General features: G+C 40.5%; 2 protein-coding genes across 2 annotated transcripts in view; one reads left to right on the forward strand and one right to left on the reverse strand.

Annotated features, from left to right (window-relative positions):
• Positions 1-95: 95 nt before the first annotated feature.
• Positions 96-1,219, forward strand: LOC132255380 (ribosomal RNA small subunit methyltransferase NEP1). The gene is made up of 2 exons (XM_059751384.1): positions 96-413; positions 563-1,219. Exons 1-2 carry the CDS (start codon positions 267-269, stop codon positions 1,130-1,132), a joined length of 717 nt encoding a protein of 238 aa, XP_059607367.1. The 5' UTR covers positions 96-266; the 3' UTR covers positions 1,133-1,219.
• A 1,201-nt stretch (positions 1,220-2,420) lies between these two features.
• LOC132255382 (protein kinase C-binding protein NELL1-like) overlaps positions 2,421-22,422 on the reverse strand; it is a 35,296-nt gene continuing 15,294 nt past the window's right edge. Inside the window, exons 3-15 of the mRNA XM_059751386.1 lie at positions 17,394-17,516; positions 14,053-14,203; positions 13,583-13,877; positions 12,164-12,319; positions 11,872-12,097; positions 11,104-11,280; positions 10,020-10,139; positions 9,384-9,644; positions 8,951-9,289; positions 8,625-8,890; positions 8,320-8,556; positions 7,139-7,159; positions 2,421-5,156 (exon numbers count right to left, since the gene is read on the reverse strand). Of these exons, the coding sequence (XP_059607369.1) occupies positions 4,968-5,156; positions 7,139-7,159; positions 8,320-8,556; positions 8,625-8,890; positions 8,951-9,289; positions 9,384-9,644; positions 10,020-10,139; positions 11,104-11,280; positions 11,872-12,097; positions 12,164-12,319; positions 13,583-13,877; positions 14,053-14,203; positions 17,394-17,516 (2,561 nt within the window). The 3' untranslated portion in view covers positions 2,421-4,967. The remainder of the gene's footprint in view (positions 5,157-7,138; positions 7,160-8,319; positions 8,557-8,624; positions 8,891-8,950; positions 9,290-9,383; positions 9,645-10,019; positions 10,140-11,103; positions 11,281-11,871; positions 12,098-12,163; positions 12,320-13,582; positions 13,878-14,052; positions 14,204-17,393; positions 17,517-22,422) is intronic.

Raw genomic sequence — 22,422 nt, forward strand, 5'->3', positions numbered from 1 at the left:
AATTTGAGAGTGAATTTTCACAAATTTACACAATTTTTCCCACATAAACTCGAAGTCGGAAGTTCAGACATTTTCTCTTTCGATTACTTCACAATCATTCTCGATTAAATTCATCGACCAATTGCCGTTGGTGGGTTTCCGTCGCACCGTCAATCATCAGCATATGTTGGTGATTTTCACGTGAAAACAACACTTCTGCACGGTGTGTCACGCAGTTATATCTTTGAAGTTTGTCTGTGAGGATCGTGAACACAAAATAGTGAGCTATGAAGCACGGAAAGAAGCGCAAAGCGCCTGCTTTTGTGGAGTCAGACGACACGCCGGAGATCGAGAGGAAGAAGGGAAGCCTCGTGTGCCTGAACGAGAGAAAACTGATTGTCGTGCTCGAGGGGGCTCAACTTGAGGTCACGAAGGTGAGAAATCGCCCAAACACCGCCCGAGATGTGCTTATCGATTTTCGACGCGACGCAGAACGCATAACCTCACACATGACATGATTTTGACTACCCGGCTGGCCAAGCGTCGGCATTCTCACAATGTTTTCTGTCCGCCGTTTTTCCAGGTTGGGAATGTGTTCGAGCTGTTGAACTGCGATGATCACACATCAATTCTGCGGAAGCACAATCGCACTGCCGCCTCTTGTCGGCCAGACATCACCCATCAATCCCTCTTGATGCTGCTGGACAGTCCGCTGAACCGCGCCGGATTGCTTCAGGTGTTTATTCGTACGCACCAGAACGTCCTGATCGAGATCAATCCCGCCACTCGAATTCCGCGCACGTTCAAGCGCTTCGCCGGCATGATGGTGCAGCTGTTGAACAAGTTCTGCATCCGCGCGGACACGACGACTGGCGAGAAGCTGCTGAAGGTGATCAAGAATCCCATCGCGAATCACTTGCCGGCCGGCTGCAAGAAACTCACGATGTCCTTCACGGGCGATCTGGTCAGCAACTGCAGAGAACTGGTGCCCAAGGATCAGCCGATTGTGGTGGTGATCGGAGCGTTCGCGCATGGGAACGTGGACGTGGACTACACAGAAGCGTCGGTGTCTATCAGCAAATTCCCACTCTCGGCGGCGCTCACGTGCACGAAGCTCTGCAGCGCTTTCGAGGAAGCGTGGGCCGTTGAGTAGGACGATTGTTATTAAATTATATATACTTTGTTGTAAAATGTATTTTCTAAGAATAGACGAAAAGAGCGATTTGAATGCATTTTTTATCTGTAGATTCGCCTGAAGGTAGGCAAAACCGAGAGACTCGTTTGAACTATAACGAGTGAGAAAATGCAGAGTTTCTCAAACTTTGTGCTGTTCTTCAGCAATTCTGCGCTTATTAATCTGACAATCAAAATAAATCGAGCAATAAATAATCCAACACATAAAATGTATCTTGTGAAATATTTTCATTTTCCAAACCTTCAGTATGTGCTGCAAATCCGCCAAGAGAAAAAGTCAGTCTCGCACTTTATGATCGATTTATTAATGAAAAGAGTCTTTAGCAAAATTCTCCTGATGACTTAGACATCCCAATAAAACCTAAAATTTCAGTATTCTCGCTTTGATTTCGACTTCAATTTACTGGATGTTTTTTTTCTCATTTGCGACACACGGAAAAGTGAATTGAGAAAGACAGAGTAGAATAAATGGGTTGTGAAAGAAGTTTATAAAAATGCCGCGTTCTCGAGATTCTGAGAAAGGAAACGATGAATAGAATGCAGCCTATTTATTTTTATTATTCACTAAATATTAATTGGCACACATTATATTATAACAAAATCAATGTGTCAGTTATACTCATTTATTTCTTCATCATCAAATTTATTATTTTTCTTGTTTCTTTAAAAATAAAATTTTCCTCTTCCTCTCTCTCTCTCTCTCTCTTTCATTTCTCCCTCATATTTAACTCTCTTTTCCCCTTTCGCTCTCGTCATCGCAATTACTAAACTATACTTTATTGTAATAAAAATAATATTTCTTAAAGGTTTCTCGCCTCCACTTTTTTTTTCATTCTTCTGCCTCTCGAAACTTCCTCTCGAATTGAATTTCATTTCTTTCTCCCGTTTCAACTTCACAATGACTAGCAAATATTAGAAATATTTTCCATTTTCTTCTCAATATTTAAAAATAAAAGAAGTAGTTTACAATGCATTTCAGCACCATAGAAAGAGACAGAGTGTTTTTCCCACCGTGAAAATCAATCGTTTTATTGCAGTGCCTCTTTTCTCAATTCTCGCAGAAAATATTTCTTACAATATCGTGTTTTTTTTTTGATTTTATGGAAGAAAAACAAACATTCTAGCAATTTACGTGGGACTCTTGCCGCACATTCAATCATCTCCAAAAATTAAAGTGATTTCTTTCAGCAATTTTCCTCATCATCTCCGCCTCGACTCAATAAATATACACAAAAAAAAGTCAAAAATAAATTAAATTCTCTTCACAGTGAGTTTAATTTTTCAAAAATCTACAACATTCAACTCGAAAACTAATGCTTTTTTTCATCATTTATTTAATCTTTGTGTGTAGAAAAAGAAGGTAATTTTATCACGAAAAATTATTCATTTTCTCTAGTGAAGTAATTTTTTTTGTTCTTTATATTTTGAGTGTCAAATTTATGCAAGAAAAGTCAAACATGATTTTCTTTTTCATTACTATATTTTCATAAATTCCTAATTCTTCTATATAAAAAAGTACTTTTTTCCACCCCATCAAATCGTCTTTTAGTGAATTTTTTAGTTTAGTGGTTTTCGTGGCATTTTTTCACTTCAAGATATGATAAAAGTTATATTTTTTTTCAATTTCTTTCTCACTAAATTGGCGCTTTTGCTGTGAGCATTTCTTGTCATGGGAAAGAGGGGGAAAATTTCTGATAATGTGTTCTGGTTGGTAAATTTTCGATTTTCATCTCTGATTCTCTGTTCATTTTTTTTTCTTTAGTTCTCTTCTATTTTCTAGTTTCCTTTTTTGCTGTTAAAGAGTTGCATTTTCTGTCACAATTTCCTCCAATTTAATTCCACATCCTTCATTTATTCTTCCTCGCGTCTGTTTATACATAGTTAACAATATATTTTTTTTCTTTTTAAATATTTATAATATATTTTATATCTATCGCAAAATTTACAAGAATTATTTTTATTTGTGCTAATTTTTCTTCATTTTTTTTTATTATTAATACGTAGTCTCCATTCTTCATTTCCATCATCAATGTTGTTAATAGATTACTTTTTAAATAGGTCTCCTTGTCATTCTCCCTTTCTTCACGCTCGTCAAAAGATAATAATCTTTGTTGAGAAGTGATGAAAAAATTGTGAGATATTTTCATTTTTTTTTTTAATATTTAGAAATTTCTGTAATTGAATGTTTGATTTACTTTTCACTTTTCTCAAATTTTTTTTTTTAATTTTTCAATACGCCTAAATTTCTCCTTTGTGTTCTTTCTCCCCTCCTTCAGTGTAATAAATATTTATTATCTGTTAATTCATTTTTTAAGTATTTGTTCTCTATATACAAAATCCATCAAAATTGATTAACACAAGGCTTAAGTGAAATTAAAACATTATTTCTTTAATTTAAATATTTCCTCTCATTTATATTTACTTGATTTCTTCTTCTTCATTAATTATCTTCTTCCTCTATTTACAAGAGTGCAATTTCTTCTCCCCCCTCCTCAGCGGAAGGGTTGTTTTTTGTCGCCTCACACAAAAAGGCATTTAAAAGACTTCATAATTAATTGTTAAAGTTTATTTTCTTCAATTATTACTTCCTTTCTTTAATCAATACACTAACATTCATGGACAATTTCATGAATTTTCCATACACATTTCACTAATTCTCCCTTACTTTTCATCTCTTTTCAATTGTGAAAAACTTTATAATATAATATTTTTGTTTTTTTTTGCTTATTTTATGTTTTTGGAAAAGAAAGAAATTCGCAAATTCACACTATTTTCTCAATCGCGCTCGCGCTCTTACATCTAAAAGACAATGAAGGAACTAAAAGTTATTTAACATGTTTTTAATTTTTGTTTAAATATTTGTGCTTTTTTTCTTATTTCTTGTTTCTCACCGCCCAACGTCGCTTAGCATGAAAGTTCTATGCATATTTTTCCGCTTTTTTTTCTTCTTGTGGGATTTCTCATCAATAATTTTGTTCAAAATCGCATTTTTTAAAACTATGTTCTTCGTTAAACGGGAGTTTGGGTTCATCTAGAATTAAATAACAAGTTTTTTTTCTCTTTCTTAATGTTGTCGCAAAAGCTTGATTTTTTTTGCTGTTTTTTGTTCATCTCAAAATGTTTTCCCTCACTTTTCGCATCAGGAACAAAAACGTCACATTTTTTGGTAAATTTGACGTGGTTCTCTTCCAAAAATATTAATCCCTTAGTTTTCCAATAAATTCAAAGGAACATGCAATGAAGTACTAAAAAAAAACAAAGATTTGCACAAATAATTCAAATATAAATAGAAGACAAATAGACATTTTGGTTGATTTCAATTGATAAATCCTACACTTCTTCCCTCATTTGACATTTAAATAGGACGTACGTTTGCTATACAGAAGAAATTTACATACAAAAATTCATACAAAAACAAAACGTACCATTATGTACTAAAACGGTACTAAAGTGACACATTTTTCCCATGAAACTTTACAACAAAATCAATGAGAGTGAAAAGGTATTTTGTCGTTTTGTGTACAACACAACAAACATTGGGTGTCTGTATAAAAGTTATCCGCACAAAGGAATGTCAATGCAACAGTATTATTTAATAATCATTTCATTTCATAGAATCCATTTGTTAATTAAAGTGTGACTTTCCATACTTCGAGGCTTCTTCAGCGGCACTCTTCTCTCATCATCTCATCTCAATTTGAATCATGGTGTTTACTTTTTCCTGCAAAGTATCATCGTGGCTCCGACAGGTCAGACTCTCGCCGCGCCATCTCCTGGGCTCTACTATCTCTCGCTCACACGCCGGGCGAGCGCGTCGGCGGGCCCGCGGGCCTCAGCAAGGATGTCAGTGGGACAGGCGTGGGCGTCTCAGCGGACGCTGCTTGCGGTGCCAAATGGCGATGAGACGCTTCAGTGACTGCAGATCCGTGGTGATCAGCAGGGTCAGCGCAAGAGCTGCCAAAGCTGCAGCAGAGACGCCCGTCCTGGATTTAAGGCAAGCCATTTTTAGGTGCATTAATTCACACTGATTCAGTGTCCAATCGTCGCTTTATCTTATTCACGATTTTTCTTTCACTTTCAGTTATTCTCACGTCTGCTCTTCTTCCGTTACAACTTCAAAATGTGTGCCAACCTTGACAGCTGTCAAGACTGTCACACACACGCTTGTCAAAACTGTCTACCAAATAATGGTGCGCAAGAGTATTTATTCTATCCATCACAGTGCAAAATGTCGAAAAGTCTCTTGAAGTGCACAACTCGAGGGCGGTTTTGGATTCAGAAATACAAAAGAAAATACCCAATGAAAAAAATACCAAATGAAAAAAAAAATTCTACCAACATGAAAATTCCACTATATTTTTAATAAACTACACCACTGTATGAACTTCACCATACAGTAAAGGTGAATAAAGATGAGGAAAAAAATCCTTGAGAAATTGAAAAGATAAAGAAAACGAGTGAGTAAAATGCGCCCAAATTATTCCAGAATCAAATGTAATATCCGCACAGTCATGAAATTGCCCTTTCTCTCGCCATCCTTCGAGTTGTAGCACCCCAAAAGTTTTACGATGCTAATAAAAGTGGCACAATCTATGAATAAAAATCACTACATTATATTAATACTTCTATCATCTATCTTATCGCTGTAAGAATTCCATTTAGCACTAGAAGTAAGTGTGATGGTGCTTCTGTGGATCATGCCTAGCATGCAATCTAACATCGAATCTTCGTCGATTTTGTATTTTCGAACAATAAAATAGAAAACACGTTCGAAAGTGAAGAAAAAGAGACGAATTTTCGCGCTTTGCGGGGAAAAGTGCGCTGCAACATGCCGAAAATTGTGCCCGTGCTGCATTTTTTTTCTTTTCATTTTCCGTGATTGAAAAAACTTTGAAAAATATATATCAAAACTTATTTAGAAAAAATATTATCCTCTCTCAGAATGTGAATAAAGTGAGATGAATAAGTGATCATAGAGGTGCATTTTTTGCTAATATGTTAAACAATCTCGTGAGAGGTCTTTTTGTGTGTGAAAGATGTAACAAAAATTTGTTGAAAGTCACAGAGAAATCATAGGAAAATTCAATAAAATCAAAAATACAGTTTAAAACTCAATGAAAAAAAACCACCAAATAAGGATTAAAGATTGATAGTGTAATTGAAATCGATAAAAATTACGGAATTTACTTGGCAATTTTGCATTAATATTATTTCAAAGCAATGAAAGTCTTCTTTTGGGTATATGACAAAAAATATTGGTTAGTTTGTCGCACAGATAAAATATATATATATGTAACATTGTTAGAATTTCGACACCACAAAAAAGTCAACAACAAATGAGTCACAGAGACAAAAAAGCTTAAGCATTTTGAGCTCGAAGCACATTTCTCGCTTCTATCATTTTTGGTTAGAAATTCAAGATGAAAAACAAAAAAAAAACCAGGAGCAGTTTTTCCATATCGAAATTGGGGAGATTCTGAGCGATTTTTCGCATGAGAAACTCCCCATTTTCGACCATCATCGCTAGAATAACTCATTTGGTTCCACTGTAAATATATATATATATACCCATATTTCGAACTTTCAACCGAATAGCAGAAAAAGTGTATATTTGGCAATTATGATAAAGACTATAAAGTGGAATAAAATCAACTGTGTTCATCAGCAACTGAGGAAATACTTGAACTTAACGGAAAAATTCGACGAAAATAAATGTGAAAAGTAAATCACAAAGGAAAAAAAAACTAAGGAAAAACGTCAACAAATCTCCCTCGGGCTTTCCTCGTCGCGCCTTTGCGGCCCTTTTCCGGCGTCGCCACACGAAGTGCAGCGCCAGAAGCGGGACACAAGGCGGCACAGGCAGAACCCGAGGGAGCTTTCATTTGAGAAACTGAACAAGAAAAGCGAGTTAGTGTAGTTAAAGAGTGATTTTTTACCGATGCACACAACACGCGGAATTGCTCACCAGTTGGGCACAGTAGGGGACCTGGAAGAATATTCGCAGGCGTTACACTTTGGCGCTGTGTTTTCCTCTCTCATTCACTCTCTCTCTCTCTCTCTCTCACTCACACACAAGATGACGGCCTATCCCCACAACTGAGAGCCTGTCCCGCCCCGGGAAATGCACCGTGAGAGAGGCGAGAACCATGAAAGTCACATTGAATGAGTCTCAAAAATGGGCTGATGATTTCAAAACATTATAAATGCAAACACGTGAAGATCAGCGGAAACTTCGAGTGTGTTCTTTTTTTTTCTCATAATAAATTTTCCTCCAACGTGATTTCATGTCAGAAAACACAGCACGATTCCTTCCTCTTCGTCTGGGAAGAAGCTTTCTAAGCTTTTCAATCACATTAACAGTGATTCTCCGCGCGCAAATCATCATGTGAGAAGATCGAATGATCAGTTCATTGATTTCATCAAGTCCGTTGAATTCGTTGAATATTCAAATGCAACACTGAGAGAAAACCAATGTCAATTGACTGTTTTGTTCTTGTCCACGCCCACTCACATGCCCCGCCCAATTGTACCGTATTAAAACTGCAGAAGAAATCAAATACCGCATTTGCATGACAATCGATCTCACGGTGCAATTATTAGAAATTTGCTTCGCATTTTCTCTCAGTGTTGAAGAACATTACAAATACCACAAATACTCATCATTCGAACTCTCACTTTTCTACAGCCGAACGTGTCATGAAGACTTCTATAGAGGCAACGAATAAAACGTTCCAACAAGTAACTCACTAAGATAAAGATTAACGTCCAATTGCTCTTCTTTAAAATCTACCATCATTCATTCGCAAGTCACAGTTTTAGTGGGCTTTTTTTATCGGCGCTCATGGTTAGAATCATATTAATATTTTGCCACAGATTTTCTCTCTTTTTGTGTTAATATTAGCGGCAGCATAGCGGCTCCTAGCGAATAAAAACAAGGTAATACAACAAAATGAAGTATGGTAAAAGTATTAGAAACGACAAATTATGGCTCATGCCTAGTTAAACACTGATAGAGGCACAATTAATGGTGGTTAATGAGAGCAAATTCGCTATAGAGATTCCCTTTGGCTCCCCATCAACTGCCCGCGCGTGGGTCGGTGGGAGGAAAGAGAGAATGAGCGAGAGTGCGGATGGACGGGGCATTACCTTGCACGCGCACGTGGTGCACTGGCTGGAGGGATCGTTGAAGGTCTGTCCGGAGGCGATGGCGTGGCCCTGGTAGGAGCACGGCTTGCCGGCCGACGCAGCGCCGCTCGTCTCGTTGCCGAAGAAGTTGCAGGGGTCGTCCTCGCAGCGCGGACAGCAGTCGCCCGGCTGCAGAGGCAGCGGATTGCTGCACGTCAGCGGCGGACACTCCAACTTCCAGCAATCGAACTCCCCGTACTGCAAAAAGGACAAAATGCGTTGAGAGACACACAACACTGTCGACGATTCTCATCTGCGCCACTTACGAGGCATTCACATGTTTGGCATTGGTAGATCCACTGCTCGCCACTCTGGAAGACCACATGCTTCAGCTCCTGGTGCTGGCAGGACTCCTTGGGGTCGCATTGTGGGCAGCAGAGATCGCGTCCGGCGCCTCCGCGCCACGCTGAGCAGTTGCACGGTTTGTCTGCGCACGAGATCACGCCGCGCTCGCAAGTACACACCTTGCACGGCTGATTCTGCGGCGACACACTGGCGCCATCCGGAATCTCGTTGTCTTCGAACATGCAACCTGCAGAGAAAGGGTCACAATCAGCGTCAATCACGCCATGGAACTCAATGGCGAACTCACTAAGGCGACAATTGGGATCCTCTTGGGCGGGAGGACAATGGCACTCGAAGTGACCCTCGGTGTTGACGCAGCGCGCCGTGGCGTGGCAACTGTGCGTCCCGTGGCGGCACTCATCAATGTCCACGCAGTCCGTGTCGCGTGTCCGGAAGCCGGGCTTGCACTTGCAGTAGTACCAGCCGGGCATGTTCACACACACGGACGACTCACGGCAGCCATGCATCCCGGCCAAGCACTCGTCCAGGTCCTGCTCGCACGAGGCACCCACGAAGCCCACACGGCAGGAGCACACGCCCGGCGCCACGCATTGGCCCCCGTTTAGGCACGTTTGGTTGCACACAGCTGAAAAGATACCAGAAAAAGCAGCTTAGAGTTGAGAATTCTGCGTGGGCGGAGCGAGCGAATGGGCGTGGTTTGGAGTGACTGGGATACTCACGCTTGCAGTCGTAGCCGTCACCGGAGTAACCGGGACGGCAGCGACAGTGGTAGGAGCCCTGCGTGTTGATGCACTCGGCGTTGGCGTGACACGCGTGCTGCCCCGTGTCGCACTCGTTGACCTCCACACAGTTGAATTTGTCTAACCTACTGTAGCCGGGTAGGCACTCGCACACGTACGATCCCGACGTGTTGACGCAGCGCGTGTTCAGGTGGCAGTGGTTGCCCGTGAGGCCGCCCTGTTGAGCGCACTCGTCGATATCTGCAAAGCAGAAAAGCGGGTCAGACTGAGAGCTCTCCGGGCCAAATCCTGCGCTCAGGGGCATTTGTGGGCGGGGTGATTTAGTGGAGGAGCTGCACAGCATCGAACTTCACAAGAGGCAATTCAGTAAGTGGAATGGGTGGAGCGTACAAATGGGTGGAGCTTCGTACGTTCTTTCTTAATGTCTCTCGGCGGTGAAGGCGCGCCTTCAACAAGCTTGATTGATTAAACAAATTTAGTAGGATACTCATGCACAGCCTATCCACTAAGTCACCCTTCTCTAGAAATAGAATACTGAAGCCCAGGTTAGCACAAGTGGGGCCCGAAAGGGTCTCAGAGGGAGGAAAGTCAAGCGGGTCCATCAGTCACACTTACCCTCACAATGAAACCCATCTCCTTGGAAGCCCGGACGACAGGTACACGTGTACTTGGTGTTAAGATTAAGACACGTAGCATTAGTATGACATGCGTGACCTTTCGAGCAGTAATCGTCTCCTGTGTCCGCGGATTTGGCGCGTGTTTAGTATGCACAGAAGTTACATGAAGAGAAAGAATGGGTTAAGGTGGGAAGAGAATGATTGTTAGACTGTGGTATTTAGAGCCCATGTTTACAGACGCACAATGAGGAAGGATGGCGGGTGGTTTGAGAGAGGCTGCAAGACACAAATGCGTGGCCAGATGCGTAGAGTATATCGATATATGGATATATGGATAGTTAACAAGAGGTAGAGAGATAGAATCTAAAGCGATACTTAAAGTTAGTTCTCAGTAATTTAAGGGGTGAAAAAATAATACTCTTGAAGCAATTTAATGCGCTCTTTGTACGACATTTTCATGGTTTTCCATATGTTTTGTGCCAGAATATCGTCAAATTTTGTTCTCAATATATTGCCAAAAATGGAAAGCATTTGAATGGAATGTTCATGAGATGATATCCTTAACATTAAGAGTCGATCTAAGATCTAAAGTCACAAATGATAAGCGTTATGTGGAAATTGATTAATACATAGAAAAATAGTCCTAACTAATGATTGTTCCGTCGCTAAGAAAGGTAATTTGTTAAAACACAAATACCAAGTACAGTGAAACCTGATTGATGATTAAATGTTTTTTGGCTCGTGACCAACTCCTCTCTCTCTCTCTTTCTCTCTTTCTTTTTTTCTCTCATGCTTCAAGGAGACCATCAAAATACTTTGCAATCTCACTGTAACATTTTGAATTGTTGAGTTGGACATTTTTATCATTTTTTTTGGCAAAAGCAAGGAGATTTATGGCGTTTTTTTTGTTCTTTCTTTCTAGCAAATCTGTTTCATGAGGATGTCTTGAGCTCTTTTTTTCTGTTTCGTGCGTTCGCGCGTGTGTTATCTCTTAATAGGCTTCACAAAGTTGTCCTCATCGAACGCCTCCGCGCCACGACTCTCGTCACCATCGTTCCCATCGTGGTTGTCATCGTAATCACCTGGACAGAACTTGCAACACTCATCGGTCACGGAGAATTGCAACTCCTTTGGGCATGACAACTTTGGACATTCTAATATATCACATTTCATATTTCCATCTATACATGAACAGTCGCGGCATCCGAGAATTTGCCTTTCACCATGTTCAAATTCTTGCTTTTTGATGAAGCACTTTTCTGTAAGAAAGAAGAAAAGGTGGAAACATTGGTTCAAGACACACTCAATCATGCTGTAAGTCAATCCGCCACATGCAAGAACTTTCCCCAGAAGAAAGAAAGCCACACAAAAAAATTAGAATTAGTTTTCATAGGCAAATTCAGAGAATTCCACAATAATTTCACTTAGTTTCCAAAGAAGATGCAGAAAAAAAATAAACAAATCCGGGAAGGAAAAAAGGAAACTTTGAGAAATCTTATGTGGAAATACTTGGTAAAAAATGTTTCTTTGTCCTTTAAATTGTGCTTCTAACTTAAGTCAAAATCGCCATTCTTCAGTAGAGCGAATTGAAGTTTGACTTTTGAAATCACTTTGTAATTTCCCTAATTTTCCCTTAAATTTTCCCTCTTATCGTCCATTAAATTGATAATATTAGTCAATTCCAATTATTTTCTATAACCTTCAGTTGATTTCATTTGTTAGTTGTTGAAATGAAGTACAAAACCTCCGAATTTGCCTAGACATTTGCCCTCAGCACGAGCCTTCTTCAATCCCCTCCACCACGGGCGTCCTGAGTTAGTGACGTGCAGAAAGGGACTTCGCGTACTCACTCAAACACTTTGGGCAGCATTCACCCTCCAGGGTGACGGGATGCTTGCACGGTAAAGGATCACAGACTCGCGCGCCGTGGCTGATGTTGCCCCGGTCGCACTTGTAGACTTCGCATCCCACGTCCCACGCCTCGCCGTCCTCCTTGCGCGTGCCATTCTCCAGCACGCACGACTTCCGGCAGTCGCACTCCTGGAGCTCCAGAACGCGACTTTCTGCAGCCACTAGCTGGATTCAGTGCGAGTCGTGTCAGTTGTGAGATTCGCAATATCAACTATTTGTGTGTGAACATACCCTTTGTTTTAGATCCTCCAAACTCTGTCGCAGCTCCTCCACGGAGCTCTGCAGGTGACTAAATTGCCCACACGTGGGACAGTGCGTGTCCAGGTGGGGACACTGCGTTAGGTAGCCATAGGAGCTCGGGATCACGCGAGCGTCCTGAATGTAACCCTGCGAATCAGACAATCATTAGACAGAGCGCGCCACTGCGGCACTGCAAAAGCGCCCCTAGAGACTTTTCAACACAACCCCATCGCCCATAATGACAACTTTGCGTGCCGTGCAAGACGTTCACCCACAAAAAGTCACTGTGGCGCTCTCAATGCCTCCCAAAAATGCACTCGGCGCAGTAATTAAATTCCCCTTGCGAAGGCTCTCTCGGCACGGCGCGGAAGGGGAGCCAGAGGAGATTTACGAGTGTTCCTCCGAAGGGAAAATGAAGATAGTTTCATTATGCGAGGCCGGAAAATAGGGCACAATTTCAGCCTGAATGTGCTCAGGCGACCTTTCGCGCCAACTTATGGGCAATGTTAACATTTAAATCATACTTAATGGCAATTGCAATTGTGGCATTAATAAAATACACAGAAAGAAAAATTGGTAGAAAAAGTGACAAAATTTGTTAATTCGTAATTCAGTAATATAATTATGAAAAAAGACATATAAAATCTTTTATATATTGCATAACCTCCGAAAATATTATAAGAAAAAAACAAACAAATTCCTACTTTTTTTTCCTTTCTGTGTACAGCGAGAATGCTTTAAACTCCAAATTGTGAAATCTAATATGCTTCGAATAGCAAAACACAACTTTCATGCCTATTAACTTTTCCACCCTCTTACTTTCAGGAATTCTTCCCGGAATTCCCGCGAATGACATTCTCTCTCTCTCCCTTCATTCACCAAATAATGTATCTTTGTGGGGGTGGAAGTAAGTGATATGGAAATAATTAAATTGTTTACCAAATTAACTCAAACAATTTTTCGTCTGTTTGGCCATTAAATTCTCTTTTCTGTAATTCATTCACGTGGGTGGACAAGTAGTCTTCTTGTCGCTCAGAATCGAGGGATTAATGTTCATTGTATGCGTCAGGGATGATTTCAAAAGCAGTACACATATCACTTAATGTCACATCAATAATTACAACCGCCAGTCCTTGGCGCATTGAAATCCTCCGGCAGTGACCAGTATTCTTCCTCGTGACTCTAATTGAATTCTTATCATCGTCATCATTTGATTGCGGGGTTCAAGAGGTCGAGAAAATATGCGGAGGTGTTTAATCTCTCCACTGTTCCTAATTGCCTAATTGATTAATAGTCCGGTCTCTCTTCTGCGATCTAATCTCAAGTGACGCCACACAATTGCCTCCCCAGCAATATTGATCACTAATGACGTGATATGACAAAAAAAAAGAACAGGTAAAAAATACTCACTTTAAATAAAGAATGATTTTGTTGATTCCTCTGTCCAACAAACAATTGCATATTGGAAGCACTAAAATTTCTATCTGGTAAAAAATGTGTCACTCGTCTATACAATGGATGGCAGTCAATTAGTAGTTGAATTTCGGAGCCACTTACTGAGAGTGCTATCTTGTGCCATTTATTATCGTCTATGATAACTTTCGGAAAGGATTCTACATGCACTTGGGAAACACCTTCTGATGTCGTATAGGTAAAATGGAATCGCAACTCATCACGGCGGCCACTCGATTGCAATTCAAGATACCTGCAAAGATTAAGAACACCACAGCAAGTGGAAAATCAGCCAAAGACTCACTTTAAAGACCGTAATTCAATGTGATAATTTAATCCTGCGACCAACAAATATCTTGACACAAACATCTTGACAAACCATCAGGATTTCAAGAAAGAGAAATATCATTAAAAAAGGAAAATCTCACCTATTTGCACCAGAAGAGAACGCAATGATGGACCCACTATTATCTCTGTCCTGCCGTAAATGAGCCGCGAGTGTGAATTCGTTTGTTTTTCGTATTGAATTGGCTGCGCGAATGAAAACTGATGGCGGAAGAAGTAAATTTCGATGACCACCTGCAAAAGAGAGCAACATTAGAATCACTTGATAATTGAATTAAATCTCTCTCGAGAGGGTTTGTATAATGAGGCGATTTCATGACCTGCCGTGGGACATTTTGCCCTCAGCCTAGGGCACTAAATAGTCACCCTCGCAATATGCAAATCAGGGGCGCGCAGAGCAATTGAGTGATTATATGAGAGGGCTTTACATAACCTGCGAGGCAGAGAGAAGAAGAAGAAAAAAAACCACTTTCCCACTTCTTACTTCATCTCCATTCAAGAGAACACACAATCCAAGTGAGAAGTTCATTGTGTGATAAATTAGAGAATTCTTTTTCACCACTAATTCACTATTTTGTGTGTGTGGAAAGGTGAATTGACACTAATGTCCAAACATTTGTCGAGAAAATTGATATCTTGTAAAATAAAACTTCTTCACTGTTCGCCGCCACCGTTGAAAAAAACACAAACACAACACAACACAACGCATGGCAATTTGTTATACCATCAAAATTAGGCGGGTTTTCTTCTCACTTCAGCATCTGCACTGATTTAGTGGCTGTGGTGGAAAATTTGTCAAAGCGAGAGTGACTCTTTCGAGGGGAATCCAGCTGAACAAGTGCCACGATTGGGGACATTAATCAAGAGCGCGAGAGATGGCTAATCGGCATTTCTTGCATTTCATGCGCCACAGACGAGAAGCAGATCAGCCCAGAGTCTCAGGCCACGTTTTCTGATGCAATAAACTCGAACAGATTATTGGCAGTGCGAGAAGATGTTTAGCGCAATTTATTTAAATCGAGAAGGGAAATGAGTTGGAATTAGAATTTTTAATGAATTATTTATGTCATTATCATAATGACTTGTTAAATCGCTGTCAATCGATTAGAAGACTTGGGGAAATCTCAGAAAGTCAGGCTAATTTAGAGATTTGTAACCTGAACACTCGGAAATTCCAAATCATTGCTATTCACACATACAAAATTAAATCTGCATATTAGAACTGCTGAAGGAAATGCTCTTGCGTCATTTTGAAGCAAATTCATTTGATGCCAAATTATGGTTATCCAGTATTTTTTTTTAATTAAAATTACAAGAAGATACTCAGCTTTATTGATAGAAAATGAAGAAAAATTCTCCCATTTCCCAGCTCAACCACACAATAATATCGGAACCAAATTCTCATGCGACACATTTCAATTATTCCACAACGCCTAAGAGGATAAATTTCTTCTGAGAAATAAGATCAAAATGATGTCAGGATGTTGCAATTTACAATCAAAGAACAATTTAATTCACAATTTCCGCCACTTTTCTCCCTCTTCCGGGGGAAAATCAACCCTCCTTTTTGGCAATCAAGATGTCAAGTGAGACTGGTCTTTGAAGGATGTCGCCAGAAGGGAAATCGCCTTGTTTTTCTTCCCCCAGGAAAAGTGGATGCACTCAAAATGAAAACATTTCCCCGGAAAGAAGAGAAAAAGCTCAGCGATTGGCCGCGTGTGTGACAAAATGAGGCGAAATCGAATGGGGTCCTCGGAGGCAATCGTAAAATTGTTTAACACAAATACCAATAATCAGCAGCAGTAGTTGATTTGTCGTCGTAAAGAGTGAAATTGAAGGCTAATAAATTTGATATAGTATTTCATGGGTTTGGGAGACAAAGAGAGAGAGAGAGAGAGAGAGAGAGAGGAAGGAAACGCGCTTTTCGGCTGGATCGATAGGGAAAATGGGAAAAGAGGCACCATTTGGTGGTGGCTTTTTATCGGTGAGAATCCACTTAATTTTGCCAACTCTTCACTGACCCAAATGCGTTAAATTGCTACTCACAGAGCCAGAATATCTCCTCCTGACGATAATTGACGTGAAGGGCTTTCAATTGGCGCACTTTGGCAGGCATATAAATCACCGCAAAGGCGTCAATTTGTCAAGGAATCCATCGTTAAATGATTGATAACCGCTTTATCGGCTCTATTGACTTCCAAATTGTCTCGAGCCGCATTCATCATTTCCTTATTTACAACTGAACGCTGTGTTATTAATCATTCGCCGCTAAAGACGTTACAATTTCTCTCACCCACCAATTTGACAATTGCTGGCGATAATTTAGCACTTATTGCGATGATTCACCCTTTTGACGGTTCTCCGTTAGGGTTTGTTTTTCCGCACACACACACACACATAAAACTTCGCCCAACAGAGAGAAATCACTCGAGATTTCCATCTCAATCTTCCCTTCATTGCCCCCATATTCATTATTATTCCAAGTTGATAGACCGACAGCGAGCTTGGCAAGTTGATTCTTTTACGACGCGCGTTTGTTTTTTTCCTTCCAACTCTTTTTGCGCCACCCTCGAGACTTGCCGGCATTTGAAACATGAAATGTTTGCCGTGAATTTGTTGCTTGGTAACACATTTCGACCACATTTCCCTATCTTGGCCGCATCGATGTGAAATATTTCATCGAATGCGCCACTGCTGAATGTTTCCTCCAAGACCTTCTTCTTCCTCTCTTGCTGTCTTGATTTTTGCAATTAGCCACGGTGGTGGGGAGAAAGGCAAGCGGAAGTGTTGAGGAACTTTCGCAGTGCCGAAGAAATCAGCTGCACTTCCTTATCTTGATCCTGGAGTGGACGTCAATTCGCCCCTGAGACAGTACAGCATTTGGACGGCTGCCCATCGATTCCACCGCCTTCGGCCGATATTTATGAACAACCGCCACTCTAGGGAAACTTCCCGAGAGTCTCGAAAGACATTCTTAGAGAATATCGATCAAGAGGACATGCTCAGGAGGAAGTAATTGTTTTTCAACTCTTTACGACTACCATTAAGTCGACTGTAAAATTCACAAATGAGTCAGTAGATGAAATAAGAGAATTCTCTGCCGTTCGCTGAGCATATTTTATGGTATCGTGTCGAATTTTAAAACGTTGTTTTTCCAACTTCATGCGCACTGTTCTGACTGGGAATTTAATTTCGATCTAAACTGCTGTCATGAATGAAATATAGTTTTATCCTAATCTTAGAATTGTTTGTAAATCGTTACCATTTTCAATATAGAGCTTTGCAATAAACTACAATGTATTAATTCATGACTTGTGCATGTGATTTGTGAGTGTCCACTGAAGATTCCATAGAATGTCATAGGACCGTGCATAGGAACACTACAAGACAATCACAATCTCTGACGCAAAATTCACACACTCACTTTGCAGATGATAAGCAATTCGTTGCTGGGGATCCTCCGACAGCGAGACACCGTCGTAGAAGGAGTGATTCGTGTAGAGGTTGAGCGCTTCTAGGAGATCTATGCCAGGATCCAAAGCGCTCGCTGCAAAGATAAGAGAATCACAATGTTAATCGATCAAATAATACAACCCCGGGACAAATTGGTATTTGATCAATAAATTGCCGCCTTCGCCACTCAAACTCCTCGTGCGGCTCATGTCAATACAAAATGCCCTCAGAAAGTGGTTGTTAACCCTCTCATGGGGGGTTCATTATTCCCATTCTCAGTGAGAGAGAGAGAGCAAACATTTATAATCCCACCCTCAGTCGAGGCGGGACTTTTTGCGCTTAGCCATCAAGTTGTAAATTGTAATTGAGTTGGAAAGGCAGAAAAGACACCATAAAAAGGTGCCCCGCGGAGGCACTCAATTAGTTGGTCTTGAAGCAAGATCAATATTTAAAACCGTAAATATTGTATAAGCGATTTATCAGTAAATTCCATCGATTAATTTACTTAATTTGCTTAATCTTGCAAAATTGCTCGCGTGCCAGCCTCACGGAGGCACTTAAGAACTGGATTTCGCGTTGCATTGCGCGAGGGGTTTATCCACTGTCCGTCATGCGTGACACTTGACAGCTGTCACAAGTGGTCGGAAAAATTTAAAACCCCTAAACTATATAGCCTCAATTCAGACACATTTCCTACTTTCAACAAATCTCATTAGATTCAATTAACTCTACTGATGTTTTATTGGCGTGAAACCCAAAGAAAGGCCAATAGAAACAATGGAAGAAAAGTAGACACATGTGTATGTTTTTTTTCGTGTGTGGCAAAATATAATAAAACATAGGAGAAATTTTTACAAATAACATTGAAAAAAAAAGACGTCTAAGGCATAGAAACAAGCCACTCTTCACCTCGTCAGTGCATATTAAAGTGGGGAGTTGCGGTGTGGCAATATATTAAAACATATTTATTCAGAGCTAATGTGTTAAAATAGAGAAATTTCTCACGAGATAAGATATAAAACGCGCACTGAGTCAACAAATCCAAATTGTTCCACTCCATTTTCAATGTACGCTAAATAAACAGTGTCAATAAATTACAAGTAAATAATCGGGAAGCCTTTCGTCGATGCCAATTCAGAGACCGGTCTCACTGCTGCCTCTGGCTATTTATCTTTTCAACCCCTCAACACTTCCCCATCAATTAACAGTCACTCCCCGAGCCCGAACCTTAAACTTTCATCTCCCTCTCTCCTTGTGAACCCACGCAGAGGTCAATAGGTGAGTGGAATATGTCCATTTCCAAACCCAGAAGAGGTGAAGAAAAAATTAGTGTTTATTGTGGCAAGGAAGTCAGAAGATTGACTTTTATCTTACAACCACAAACAACCATTAAGCGGACTCCAGTCTGACTCGTTTTCCAATCCACCTGGCCTCACTCTCAGAGAGTTACTCAACATACTGACCACCAACGAGAGTCAGATGAGGCTCTTATCTTATCACGAGTGGAACAGTTTGTTGACGAAAGGAGGCAGGGAATGCCAAACAATGTCTTGAGAAATTTACAAACATTCTTTTGCTCTTTCCTCAGATTTATTTGGTCGCCCGTATTTGCTGTGTGTGGGAGAAATTTTGGGCGAAAAGGGTGGTCAATTGGGAAGAAAATAACACCGAGCAGATGAACAAGAGTACTTAATTCACTTGAGAAGTATACAGTAGCGAGAATTTGTTTAGGACACCTAAGGAATTTAGGTCATGTTCAATGAATGAATGAATATGCACAAAAGGACAGTGAAAATTTTATTAGGATATTGCCTATTTCGCTATTTCCAATGAACTAGTGAAGGCTTTGCTTCTATCTGCGCTTTAAATACAATTTTCTACCAGAGAACATCTTAGTTATCTATTGGTTTTATGCAAAGCTCATATTATTCAACGTTGAGTGGGCTTCTGGACTGCTTTGATTGATCAATGAGCAAGTAGCAAAGAAAAACAAACACCAAGACGAGGGCTTGACTTTTGTTCAGTGTTAAATTAAACCAGAAACTCTTCTCAACCTAGATTGTGTTGTTTTATTTTGAGAAAACTTCCACACAAGAGTCTCTTAATTGATTTTACCTTCGCCAAAATTCTTTCGTTGCATGTTACCATATTATTTGTTCTGCTGCCTCAAAAGGCCCCAAACATTCTTTTTATGTTTGCTTAATTGTACAATTTCAGCTCATTTGCCGCCTTTTCATATATTTTTTATGACATGAATTCATCCACTTTCGCGTGGCCAAAGTGGACCTCTTGCCAGCCACAATTTTTCACTCTTGTGCACACAGAAAGTCTTCCGCAACCGCAGAAAATACCCCCAAAAAAAAGAACTGTGTTAGGGAAAAGGCAATCGATATGTGTGGATTCTTCACAAAATACCCCGAAGCCCTGTGAAAATTCAAATTTACACCCAGATAAAATCGGGGACACGAGTTCATGGAAGGTTCGCCCTTCTTGCAACACCGACGCAGCGCGAATTGAGTTAGGGACACATGGGAATAAGAAGAGCAGAAAAAAGATGATAGTTGGATGCCAATTAGCTATATTCCCACCTGCATTTAAATTTTCAGGCACGCAATGCCGAAAGAAAGTCCAAAAGGAGTGAGAAGGTGAGTATTTTCATGATTTATTTCTGGCCGCTTCACCGCAGAAATTCATGAGCGTAGCTTAGAAAAAATCTATACTATTGCATACTGTTCGGCGTCTCGGCTAGTTCTTTTCCCACCCAGGAAAATTCACATCTTTAACCCTAATATTTTGCCAAAAACATGACCCCCGCCCATCCCGAAATTATATACCATGTCTACAACATTTACCAGTGGTAATAAATTCCTGCCTCTTGTCCAATAAAGTCACATTAATATTTCATTGTATTACTTTACGACAGTTTGACTAAAATTCAGGGCGGAGATAGTAAATAAATCGCCGCCGGCAATTTCATACTGATTTACGAGCTGAAAAATATCATCCATGCTTCTGCAACGAAATTCCATTCTCGCCAAGCATTTGAAATTTGCAACAATTCGAAGGACTATGGCGAATCGATCTCAATTTCCTCACTCAACACACAAACACACATACACACACACACTTTTAGGGCCCTCGAGACCACGTGAAAGATGCGTGGTTGGGGCAAACGGAAGCCAGCAACAGAAACTTCGAGTGAGACACAATAAATCTGCAGACATTCGTCCTGCGGGCGCCACAAATGACTCTGCAGGATTTCCATCGAAGTCGGGCGGAAAGTGTTAATGGGGAGAAACCGAGGGGTCATCTATCTAATCAAATAATTGCCTATTGAGTTGGTAAAATAGCCCAGTGGCAGATAAACGCCCCATGAGCAGTGCTTTGATGTCCAGCAGTAAAACCACAAACGGAAATTATCGTCTTATAACCTAGAAATTACCACCAGAAATGAAAAGCAGATTGATATAGCATGATAAAACTAACTATTATTGGTACACGTGGTAAAATTAAGTATGTCTTCTCTTTTTCAGGTCGAAGTGATATAACTATACGCGATCATAGCGCCGATTAGTTAAAGTACTGGTACGCCAATCACGATCATAGATGTCGCATGATAAAAATACGTGCCAGTCAAATATATAGTTCACTAAAACAACACCCGAGCTAATTACACAAATTGCAGATCGCGAATTAATGTGTTATTGTGCATACGTTTATCTCGTTTTCATCCATTGTCTGAGCGCTTTTCTATATGACAACTACTCGATTATGAGCACTTCGACTCAGAAGTAAATCAGCTAAAAATAATGCTAATTTTAGGTAAATGTATTCTATGGGTATCTTCAGCAGGTTTACAACACTCACTATGATGATTTGTAAATCAATTTGTCCTTTAATTTCCCCTTAAAATCTTTACATTAAACAGAAGGTTTTTCCAGCCAGTGCTCTACAAAAAATGCATGAAAGGGCCAAAAAAAGAACAATCAACGAACCCACCTTATGTAACATTGTTACTTTCACTTGAAAACACCCTCCGAAAATGTAATAAGACCGCAATTGAGGCAATCCCCCTGTTCTCATGCACACAATATACAGCTAGTTATTGATTGTTTTTGGGCAATTTCGAAGCGACACCCCGAAAAAAGGCCAGCAAACTTGCCCGAAAATCATCGGCAGACAGTCATCGATCGGTGGTTTCTTTTTTGTAATATCAAGTAATTCGATATTTGGATGATGCTTCGACCCTTGGCAGTTTAGAGTTTCAACCACGGTGCACGGGAATAGGGGTGCCAGGTGGAGCAGAAAAAGGCGGGAAAGGTGCGTGTGTGTGAGTGTGGAATTCGGAGAAAATGCGAAAAGGTGAAAGAGAGACGCGTGCCATCTTTCCTCAATTGAATCATCTCCAATTACTGCCAATTCACTTTTGATGTGGCCAATTGGCTTCAGCGTCTGCCGGAGGAATCGCACGCCCGCCAGACGGTCAGTGCGTGGGCAGAAAAAGTCGTAGTGTGGAAAAAGTAAGGTTAGAAAACTCTGAAGGTCCCCCACAGACTTCTGGACATTTTTTTTCTTCTTCTTTTTCCAATCAGTCAGGCAGCAATAATTCAAACAACAGCAGAGCATCGAGACAAATTGAGCTTGGCATTGTGACAAGCAGACGAAAATTCTCCTGTCTCGGGCCAGATTTTCCGAGTGCCCGCGCATTTCGGCATGAATCATTCACGGAAGAGTTTTCTTGGCAAAAAGACACTCTTCTTCCTCTTCCATCCATCGATCCAGTGGTCCATTTAAGTCTCAACGCCCCTTTCACTGTGTCTCGTGGGCTTGCCGAATGGCTAATAAATGCAGCATTGGTGGAAAGCACGCAATTCACTTGGGATTTGTCATGAAAATGACGTCAAAAGAGCACACTTTTCGGCAAAAGTCAGATTATATGGTGAAATTTGTTTGAAAATCACCCTGAAAAATTCACTCCTTTCCTTCACATAATCACTGAA

This window comes from Phlebotomus argentipes, unplaced genomic scaffold (assembly GCF_947086385.1).
Source record: "Phlebotomus argentipes unplaced genomic scaffold, Phlebotomus argentipes genome assembly contig_5, whole genome shotgun sequence".
Lineage (NCBI taxonomy): Eukaryota > Metazoa > Arthropoda > Insecta > Diptera > Psychodidae > Phlebotomus > Phlebotomus argentipes.

Coding starts and splice junctions, on each gene's coding strand:
- LOC132255380 (XM_059751384.1), top strand. CDS start 267: ATGAAGCACGGAAAGAAGCGCAAAGCGCCTGCTTTTGTGGAGTCAGAC. Junction 414..562: donor CTCAACTTGAGGTCACGAAG/GTGAGAAATCGC, acceptor CCGTTTTTCCAG/GTTGGGAATGTGTTCGAGCT.